The 11,566-nt window shown below is 35.2% G+C and overlaps 1 protein-coding gene across 1 annotated transcript in view; it reads left to right on the forward strand.

Annotated features, from left to right (window-relative positions):
* LOC107739322 (aryl hydrocarbon receptor-like) overlaps positions 1-11,566 on the forward strand; it is a 38,085-nt gene that overhangs the window by 1,264 nt on the left and 25,255 nt on the right. The window contains exon 2 of the mRNA XM_016551409.1: positions 809-996. Coding sequence (XP_016406895.1) covers positions 809-996 — 188 coding nt within the window. The remainder of the gene's footprint in view (positions 1-808; positions 997-11,566) is intronic.

An 11,566-nucleotide genomic window follows, 5' to 3' on the forward strand; every position in this document is an offset into this window, starting at 1 on the left:
AACATAATGATTTTATAAATATAAGCTTACTAGATTTAGCCTAGAATTTATATTTCTAATAATGAAATTAATATTTTTAATTATAATTGTAATAAAATACCTAATATATAATATATAATTCTGCCACCTAAGTGTAGACCAAATACGTATCATAAGCTTATATCTTTACATAAACCATTAAGAACTTATTTTATTCTCTTTGATAACATAATTGCACATAAAATTTGTTTTGTATTTTTAAAATATTTTTCATTATATTTTATCTATAATATTTCAATCAGCTGCATTTGTCTAAAGTCATTTTACTGTCTGTAGTGATTGTTTCCTTACAATTTTCCCTTTTTTTAATGATATCTTTGAATTATAGAGATATCTTTTTTTATAATAAAACCTCATATTCATATTTACAGTAACAGATTAATTGTGTCTGTGTGTGTGTGTGTGTGTGTGTGTGTGTGTGTGTGTGTGTGTGTGTGTGTGTCAGGGCTCAGATTTTACGTTAGGGTGGTGACCCTAATGTGTTTATTGTACAAAGGTACACACACATTTCCTTAAAATCAAACACTGAAATCTATTAGTATAACCAAGAACAGCACAGACACAACAATATGCAAAATTAGTAACGTGGTAATAATATGCAAAAAACAACAACAGAAGCCTGTGCAAATGAATGGGACACTTTTGATTGTGGCTTCTGTATTTTCATTCCGTCCGTGATTCTGTCCAAACACACCTTGCATGTGAAAAACACTGTTGAATGTGATCTTGAGGAGTGTTTTTTTTTTATGAAGTGTGCTCTTGTGCTCAGGGTGAAGCAGGCTCCAGCTGAAGGGGTGAAGTCTAACCCATCCAAACGTCATCGAGATCGGTTAAATTCCGAGTTGGTCCGGTTGGCCAGTCTCCTTCCATTTCCAGAGGATGTCACGAGCAGCCTGGACAAACTCTCCATCCTGCGGCTGAGTGTCAGTTATCTACGTGCTAAGAACTTCTTCTCTGGTGAGTTCAAGTGGCGCTCCATGGCTTTATTGGATGCAATGTGTCTTTGTCCATGTGGCTGGATGTGTGTGTAGCTGAGACTGACGTTCTGACCAACTGAGCTGAGTTGTAGCACCATGCCGTAATGCTGGGTCAGGCAGAACGTTCTGTTGTTTAGATGCAGTTTAGATGCAAATACCACAATCTTGAGTTATGCCATAGATAAACGAAAATGCAAACAACCTAAAATGTCTTAATTTATTATAAAAACCTTTACACTTACTGAATACCTAAACAAGATAGATAGATAGACAGACAGACAGACAGACAGACAGTCAGCTAGGCAGATAGACAGATAGATAGATAGACAGACAGACAGATAGATAGATAGATAGATAGATAGATAGATAGATAGACGGACGGACGGACGGACGGACAGACAGGTGGGCAATAGAAGAAATGAACAAATAAATAAACAAATTGATATATAGATAAATTGATAGATAAACAGAGAGAAAAATAAATAGATAAAAGAATGGACAAATGATGATATATAAATAAAATTAGCAGATAGATAAAAAAGATAAAAAGATTGATAGATGAACAAACAGATAGAAAAATAGACAAATGATAGATAAACGAACAGACAGACGGGTGGTGATAGATAAATGAACAAATAGATAAACAAACAAATGAATACAGATAAATAAACAGATAGGCAGAAAAACAAATGATAAAGATAAAGAAACAACGATAAATAGACAGACAGATGGGCGTAACATAAATGAGCAAATAAACAAACAAACAACTGATATATAGATAAATGAACATACACAAAAACAAACAGATGGACAGAAAGATAAACAGATAGACAGGTGAGCAGATAGATAAATGTACAAACAGATAAACAATTAGACAGACAGACAAACATATTGTTAGTAAATAGTTTTTAGTTGTTTCTGTTCCCATATTTACATACCCGAGCTGATTGGATTTGTTTTGTTATTTTGCTTGTCATATTTGTGCTGCTCCGTCTCCTCCTGCAGTTTCGTTTGTTTGTTTTTGGGGTTTGAGTGTAGAAAAGCATTGGCATCAGCACTTTAACCTTCGTTTTCTGTATTCACACACAAAGCTTCTGGCCGAAGCACTTGCTGCTCATCTTTTCATGAAGGGAGCATCATAACAATACGTCCACGAGTTCTTCAGCGCACGCAGAACTCTTTCTTTGCCTTCAGACGACAAATAACAAAAATCGGAGCAAATTTGTGACTGTAACCGCAGTGTTATTGGATAAATATGTCATTGTCTCTGTGACCCTGGAATGGAGACGGACGTGCTGCGCTGCACTGCGGGAACGGGCCTCCTCTGAGGCATGAATTATTAAACATAACGAGCTTAAAGCATTTATAAAATGGAGGGGTGTGTTTATTTAAGGAAGTGGAGTTCAAAATTGCTGCTCAGGTGAACGACTAAATTATGTCCATGTAGCTGAGTTTATGAACTGTGTTGTCATTTTATAACAATGACTGATTGTTCAAAGTTGCAACATCAGTGATGGCGTTATTTATGTTATTGCAGGGTTAATATGAATTGTCATTCGATTTACTTTCAAACATTATAATCATTAGTGCTATCCAACAGCAGTTGATATCTCAAAATAAACAGATTATTTATATAATATACATTATTTTACAATTATAAAATAATAATTCTAAATTATAATTATAAAATAGCTAATATATTGAATTTAAATAATAGATTTACTAAATATTATTATTTATGTTTTATAAATATTATATTATTATTTAATATATTATTTAAATGATACATTATTGAAAACTGCATCATATCTCTGACAGGAAGTGTCTTAAAAGGGAAATGCAGAATTATTTCCAGGTGAAATAAATATAAGTATTTTATTTTATTATTTATTTTATTTAAACTATTTTTATTATAGATTTTATTTATCAGGGACTGACTGGATTATGAAATGTGGAAGTTGGAAGGGAGGAGTTAAAAAATAAAAGGACTAGAAAAGGAAAATTGTTTCAGAAGTGGAGCAATTTATAAACTTTTGATGAAAAAAGACAAAGAATTTATTTTTACTTCATATTTTATTTTATTTATCTTTGTTTTATTTTGCTTTTATTTTAATTTTATTTTTTCCTGTGTACAACTGAGTATCTCAGTGTATGAAATGAAAATTATCTCAGTTCTCACCTTTTTGTAGCGACTGACTCTGGATCAGCATAAACAACTTCTGAAAGCCTCCCTGGGGAGGGAGATATGTTGTACAACTGAATGTAGGTCAGTGTTTGCAGCAAGTATAATGCCTCAGGAAGCTTTCTGTGTTATCAGAGAGATGGCAACTAAAACAAGACCCTAATTAGACTTGCACTTCTTAGTGTTGTTTTTTCCTCCCTCTTTCTGTCTCTATTTATATTCTTCAACTCTGGGTCATGGCACCAGCAGTTACATTCCCCCTCTCTCTTCTATCCTTCAGAGAAACATAACATAATTTGTTATGCGTAAATAAAACATCATTTGTTATGAGTAAACAGAGCAAATACTATCTGACGTGTGAATATTAGATTCCAGCTTTCAGTAAAATGCTTGTAAGAATTGGGAAATGGAGCTAAATGCTGGAGTCTACTATATATATATATCATTAATTCTCTCTTTTACAGTATTCTCATGCACTGAATTGGCCTCATGCATTAGGAATAGTAATGCTTAGGAAAAATGTTTTGTTTTGTTTCGTTTCGTTTCGTTTTGTTTTGTGCCAAGGAGATTCCAACTAGGGTTGGGCCGATAAACGATGCCATCGTCCATTGCCGATGGCTGACAGACATCACAATGTTAAGCTGACATCGTGAACCCCCACCCCACCCCCTCTCCCGCAATCCACCGCATCCCAGTTCCGTGTTCGGTAAGGAAATGAAGTGTACTACGGAAACCCTAAAGGGAATAAATAGCCTATGAGATGGGAGGATAAATTATATCCTCCCATAATTCTCGCAATGATATCGTTGGGGAAGTATAGGCGACTGTATATAAATTGCGGGCATCAGGGAGCCGCTATTGAAACCGCTTTAGATTGCGCGCTCTCATTTTACTTTCACTTTCACTTTTGAGATTCGCAATCACAAGGACTCTATACTATGGAGCGGCAGTACTTACCACACATTTGACAAGATTAGATGTTTGTCATTGGTGCTCAGGATCTGCAAATCATTCGCCATCGTCCTATCAGACATTTCTCCTTACTTTGTGTGGTAAGTGAACTTTCATGGACTGTAATGCAACAGGCTACCGCTAGCAAGCGGCTAACCTTTTAGTGGCTCCGTATAAAGGGCCTTTCACACCGGACGCGGAAAGCACTACGCTACGCTATGAAACCCATTCATTTCAATGGCTTGCGCCGCGCAAGGGCGGTTTGTTGCTGCGCCGACCAAAGCGCACGCGCAGCAGAGCACACCGTCGGCGAGCTTACGCGCGTGCCACGGTCAAAGTTCAAAATAGTTCAACTTTTGCCGCTGCGCTCTGTGACGTTTACCCGCTATAGAAATAGAAACGGGGCATCCAAACAAAGCTCCTTCGCAAGCCTTCGACCTGAGAGTTTCATGCACCCACAGCCTCTTTTTCCTTGCTGCTCTCTTTCTTCTTCTTACTAGCAGGGCAACACAAAATGGTTGTTTTTGTTTGCTTTGATCATGCCTAGGAGATTCCAAAACAAAATGGCTATTAATGTATTTAAAAAAATGAATATACAGTGGGTACGGAAAGTATTCAGACCCCCTTAAATTTTTCACTCTTTGTTACTAGACCTATAGAACTCCCGCTAAAAGTTTTGAAAACTCCGCCTACTTTGCTCTGGCCAGTTTAGCGCAAATCGCTTTGTATCTGAAGGGCTGCGCTGAACCCAGCGGCCAGCGCAGCGCTTTCCGCATCCTGTGTGAAAGGCCCTTAACCCGTTATTTGTTTCATGCTTCGGGCACACCCCTAACCTCGCCCCCCGATGTCATCGTCCATCACGATGTTTCACTGTAGACATCGTCCGATGCCAATTTGGTAGACATCGCCCAACCCTAATTCCAACACAAAATGGTTGTTTTTGTTTGCTTTGATCATGGGAGCTGCTTCATTAAAAGCTCACTGTATTGTGTAGAGTATTGTGAGAGAGAGATGGACTGCACGAGTGTGATTCCCTGCATCTGACACAACATTCATTCTTCAGCTCAATCTCATATTCACAATAAAACATTCGTTTGAATGTCCGCTGAGGAAAGCGATATCTTTGTTGTTCTATCTTTCACCTGTTAAGGGTGATTTCCGATGACAGCGCTGCTCACTGCATTTGTTAACTGCATCTTACAAGCTGTTATTAAAAGTAAAAATAACTTCCATTTTAGTCTCTTTCAATATAAAAGTCTTAAATGCTGACTCGTAAAACAGTCTCTTGTCACCATCTAATGGCAGAATACAAACACACGCACTGTTTCCCAATACTAAATACTACTATGTATATAAAATATTATTTATTGAATAATAAACAACAACAACAGCCATCATAAAAGCCATGTTCTAATTTACAGCATTGAAGTTACATATAATATAACGTGATGAGATATTGCCTTCAGCCGAAACTATTTGCTCTGGAGCAAATAATAGATTAATGAGACCAAAGACTGCCCATCAGATTTACCCAAAACAAATTATATCTCATGTTTAACCACTATAAAGGCATCAGAGGCAGCGGTGATTTCCAGCAGATCTGGGCGAGGCTGCTCTCGGCGGGTTCATGAGCGCTGATGCCCTGGAGCTCATGTCTCAGAAAACGTCGAAGCAAATTTTCAAATAGACGTTATCTTTATTAACAAACCGTATTTGAAGTCTAAACAAGTACATTCTCGCCTAAAAAACTCTTAAAAATACATTCCGTGACGCAAAAACAGTATTATTATTAGTGGATTTGGGCGTCCGCCATGACACTCGCTGTGAGAAATGCTGGAAGCGGAGTGATACAAGCGGTGAAAGGGCGTTCCTGTGGAGAAATCAGATTTGAGAACCAGAACAAACTGTTGTATATATATATATACACACACACACACACACACACTATATACTCTATGTACACTAATGGATTTGAAATATATATTGTAAATAAATAATTTTCTAAAAAGTTTTAGAAGTTTTAGAGGTTTTTTTTTAATGACTGGACATGAATTGAAAACTTACAGTAGTTGTGAGGCAACACTGAGATTTCCAATTTCTGCCTAGAAGATATCCCCATCTCCACCACCCCCTTCTTTTTTTTTCTTTTTTTTTAGTGTGTGTGATTATTTGTATTACCAGGTTCACGCAGGTCAATCCTTAATCTTTGTATGCATTCTGAATACCTACGAATTAGGATTGAGAACCAGATGGCACCACAGGAGCTCTTCATTTTGATCAACTTTTTTTTTACCATCTCTCTCTCTGTTTATTTCTTTATCTCTCCTCATCCAAATTTTTTGCATTTTTTTTAATAATCCTATTTTCGATTTTTAATTCAAGAGGTATTCTTTAAAAAAAACTGCAACATGCATCAGGTGTGATTTAGCTCAGATGTTACCTATTTCTCTATTGTTTTGGTTCATTTGTGAATTAATTCAGAATGCAAGACTAGCGAACTGTAACATGCACAGTAAAACCAATGTTTGCAAGTCGTATGATAGTAAAAATGTGTCAGAATGATTTTGGTCATGTTGAAGAGCATAAAAAAGACCCAATTTGTTATTAATAAAAAATTGCCTCTTTCCTGTCTCATAAGGGCTGCACTAAGGCATCATGGGAAGTCTGATTCATATGAAAGCAAAAGAGCAAGCGAGGCATTAATTACGCCATGATTGATAGTGGATTGTGTACACCATCTTGGCAGGTCTCTGCTGATTTATGGAAAGCTTATGGTTATGACATTTATTAAACATGCAAATAAAACAGTAATCGATGTCCTGCCAGCATTCATTAGTGCCGAATAGAATGTTTCATTGTGTCATGAGACGTTTTCACAGAATCAGATGCCTGTGGTTTGTTTAGTTTGATGCCGCAACAATGTCATGTTGTTTTAATTTTTGGCTTAAAATACATGTAGACATAAACAACGCTGTGATTGTATGTGTATTTAAGGGATTATCACATTTATGTGAATGGTTCCGATTGCCGCAGTTTCAGCGTTATTTCTCATTTAGCTATCCACCTTATTTTTCCCGTAAGAGTGGATGCGGCCATTTGTGAATTTAATGTCTCTGACTTCCGGTGTCATCCGCTTCCAGCTATTTTAGCTGCTTGATATTGCAAACTGGTGTTTCTTATCATATTATTTCAATGTATTATCTTAATTATGAGCACACTGGTTTGTAGTGCAAACAGTTTTACCATTTCTGTACTTTGTTATTCTTCTCGTTATTTCCCTACAGCGGCTAATGAACCGGAAGTCTCACACATTCACAGAAAATGGCTTACTTCCGTGTTGAAAAATAAGGTAGATAGCTCTTGATCAAGAAATTGTGGTCGTAACTCTTATGGCCTATGTCAAGGGGAAAATTGATTTATTGATTTTGTGGCATTTTCATTTACACAGTAGCCTATTAATTGGGGCTAATTCAATTTAATCATCATTGTACAGTTGAGTTTGGCAGTGATTTGAGTTGAACACTAGCAGGTTTTTCTGTGATTTATATTGCCCACTCTTTCTCAGTAAAGTAATCAGTCAAAATGAAAAGGTATGGTTGGAATAAGGCAGAAATCCCCACTAAGCGTTAGCATTATTCCAGTCTGGCCAGTGTATTAGCACAATTAGCATCCTGCTTTACAAGATCTCTGCTCTAATCACCAGCCACCCTGCCAAAACCAGCCTCTGATCGCTTTTTCCACGAAACGTCCTCTGCAAAGATCACTTCTTGACTCGTTTTTACTGCTTTAACAGCAGATTATATCACACTTTGTGCAGCTTCTGCAGTGGAAGCAAAAGCTTTTTTCCTTGCCTTGAAAAGAAATTCCAGAAAGTTATATAACAGTCCAAACATCAATGTTTTTTTTTTTAACAAAGATTGACCGTGTCATCATGTCAACCTTATTTTTCAAGAAGGCATATTGGATATTGAATTCTTTTAGTTAGGAAATGTGGGACAAATGTATTTATTTATTAGGAAATGTGGGACAAATATATAATTTTAATGTTTTAGGAAATGTGGGACAAACAAAAAAAAATAAATAGGGTTGTCAATTGATTTAAAAATTAAGCAAATTAAATATGTGTTGATTTATATACAGTTACATGTTAAATTAATAGCAACATTTTTTTTTCTTTATTATAGCTGTTAAATATCCCTTATGTGGTTGTGTTACGCTGTTGTATATATAATTATTAATATTAATTAATAATTATTTTACTTATTTTATGAATTATGGAATTTATTAATTTAATTTAATAATTTGTAACAAATGAAATCTGATATGTTACATAAACAGATGTATATGAAAACGAATTTAATATTAACAATTCATATAATATATAGATGTTTTATGCTTTATATTATATCATATTTTTATACCATATATTTTTCCATATTAATATCAATTTTATATCATATACATTTTTTAGCAATATTTAAGACAAATTTATATTAAATTAACGTTAAATTAATAGCAAAATTTTTTTCTTTATTATGGCTGTTAAATATCCCTTATGTGGTTGTGTTACGCTGTTGTTTAGTCTTTAATCATTTCAGTTATTGTTTTGAGGGCCTTTTCAGACAATCTTAGTTGGATAGTTTTCTGATTTTAATGTTATTTAATTTTTTTATTTTTTTTTTTTTTGCTATAAGGATACTTTCTGTAGTCCTAATGTACTATTTATAAGGTCTTGTGCCATCATGCCCAGAGCTTTCTTGAATTGACTGAATTGGCACACTTTTTCCTCATTGTCCTTTTGTATTCCCCTTGTCGCCGGTTGCTAGGCGCCCCATTCATACAATAGCCAGACTTTCCTCCACAGTGAGAGACCAATTAGACCAACCCTCTTTCAAGAAAGTTTCCTTTCACAGGTCTGGTCCGTCGTCTTTTAGGTGGGTCTTTATCTGGGATTAGTGTTTGTGTGTCAGGAAACGCTCTACTGTTCACCAAAACACACTTGCGTTGACCCTTTGGGGCCCTTACGCTACTAAAAGGGTGAATTGCACAAAGAACGGCAAACAAAGCTGGGTTTGTTCAGAGACGGTGGAGTTTAACCTCTCAGACTGATTGACATCCCAGTGTTAAGAGGTTATGGAGTTAAAAGATGAGAAGCTCATTTGCCTTTTAAATTGGATTTAATAGACTTTACTTTATCTGTCTGTGTATCTATCTATCTATCTATCTATCTATCTGTCTGTCTGTTTATCTGTCTGTCTGTCTGTCTGTCTGTGTATCTACCTGTTTGACTCTACATTTCTACCACCAGTCATAACACCTCATCTCTCTCTCCTGCCTTCCGTGTCTCGACAAGCCACAAACGAATAGTGCCAGATGAAAGTGTTTTGGTAGAACAACTCTAGAGCTAATCCACTTACATTCATGCTGAGATCCCTTTGAAAAGCGAGAGAACAGGGAGGGCAAGACAGAATGAAAGAGGGCCTGCAAAAACAGTCTGGCAGCAGTGAACTCTTGAACCCATGGCTGAACGAGGTGAGGTTGCTTCACATCAGAAAAAAAGAGCTGGTGGAGTTAGTAACGTGGATGGGGCTCCGTGAGCAGCTTAGAGGAAAATGCATGTGTTTTTCTTAATCAAGCACGGCTGTTGTTGAATGAGTATGAGGACATTTTGACCACTAACAATCCTTCCTAACACACACACATCCACTTCTGTTTGAATATGTAGTCACCCAAAAAAAACTGTTGCACATTATTGGAGCTGTGTTTATATGGTGGACACAAGTTTTCCCAGGTGTGTACAGTACTATGATTGCGGCATTACAGTGGTGTGTGTAAGCACATCAAAACCATTTCGAACACTGTGTTGTGTGTCACATGTATTTGTACTAATATTAATTAAAAAGTATTTATATTTATTTATTGTATAATAAATCATTTTATTAATGATTTTATAAAGAGTATGTCAAGAAATGTATTAAGAATTTAAAAAGTGAAATTATTTAAACAGATGTGGAATTATCTATTTATATGTTATTATTATTTAATTTATAGTATACTTTTTAATTTCAGATTTTATAAAAAAATCTGTCAAGAAATGTGTTAAGATTTTTAAAAGAGAAATTATTTAAACAGATGTTGAATTATCTATTTAAATATGTCATTAATCTGTCAAGAAATGTATTAAGAATTTTAAAAGTGTAAAGTAAGCTGAAAAAATAATGTAAAAACAATTTTTACTCAGAAATGGCTAGTAAATTTCACACACAATTACAAAGAATTAAATGTGAAATTTTTAAGTAGAAAACTGAAATAGTATTTTCTTGTAAAATGAACTCAAATAATCCTTTTTATTTACTGAAAAAAACGTACAATATATTTAAATAGATGTTGAATTATTATATTTATTATACATTTTATACATTATTTACTTAAATATATATATATTTTTTATTCATGAGTATCTATTTTAATTCTTAGAATCTATTACCATGCTGGCAGCAATTTTTTTTATAATAAATTTTTTTTTCCGTTTATTATTTCCATATTTAATCTGTAATATTGTCCATTCTGTAGTCCAAATAATCTTTCCCAGCAAATAAAGAAGCCCTTTAGGTCAAATAATTCCTTAAATTTGTTCCACATGTTCATACTTTAAAAACAGCGGGGAAGACGTAACTGTACTCTGGACTGTCTTCACATTTGTTTCATTTTATTAGGTACTTTAGTGTTACGATCATAATGTGAACTCATGCGCTGGTCATTTTAGCTGGTTTGGCACAACTAAAGACAGCTGAACCTAAGCTCAGTCGTATAAATTTCAGGACAGACATCTTTGGATTGAAGCGCTAGACTGTACTTTGTGTCTTTTGGCTCCTCTACAGCTGTCGTTTGTTTTTAATAAGGATCGTTTGTAATATTGTGGATAGTTCTGTTCTGTTTGCCTTTTGGTACTAAATTTGATGCCTGGATTCTAGCTAGAGAATTATGTGTTACGCTAATGCTAAGCTACATGCTGTTTTGGCTCACTTTAATGATCATGACGTCCATCTTGGTGAAATAATCTCAAAAATAACCTCCTGAATGGCACAATTTAGTGTTAAATGTCTTGAAAAACAATTACTGACAGACAAAATCCTAAAAGATCTACTTGGATCAAATTTATCATAGTTATTTAAAGGGGTCATATGATGCGATTTCAGTTTTTCCTTTCTCTTTGGAGTGTTACAAGCTCTTGGTGCATAATAGGCTTGCCGCGATAGATGGTGTTGACGGTTATACCGGTGTTAAGCCGCAACACCGGTTACGTCACTTGCCCACCGCGTCACCGACCCCCACCGTTGTTTTGATTTTTTATCTAAATAAAAATCATTTAGTTCAGTAAAAGAACAGACACTACAATTAAAAACTGAACGCGGCT

The sequence above is a fragment of the Sinocyclocheilus rhinocerous genome, unplaced genomic scaffold, assembly GCF_001515625.1.
Source record: "Sinocyclocheilus rhinocerous isolate Xijiao unplaced genomic scaffold, SAMN03320098_v1.1 scaffold945, whole genome shotgun sequence".
NCBI classification, from domain to species: domain Eukaryota; kingdom Metazoa; phylum Chordata; class Actinopteri; order Cypriniformes; family Cyprinidae; genus Sinocyclocheilus; species Sinocyclocheilus rhinocerous.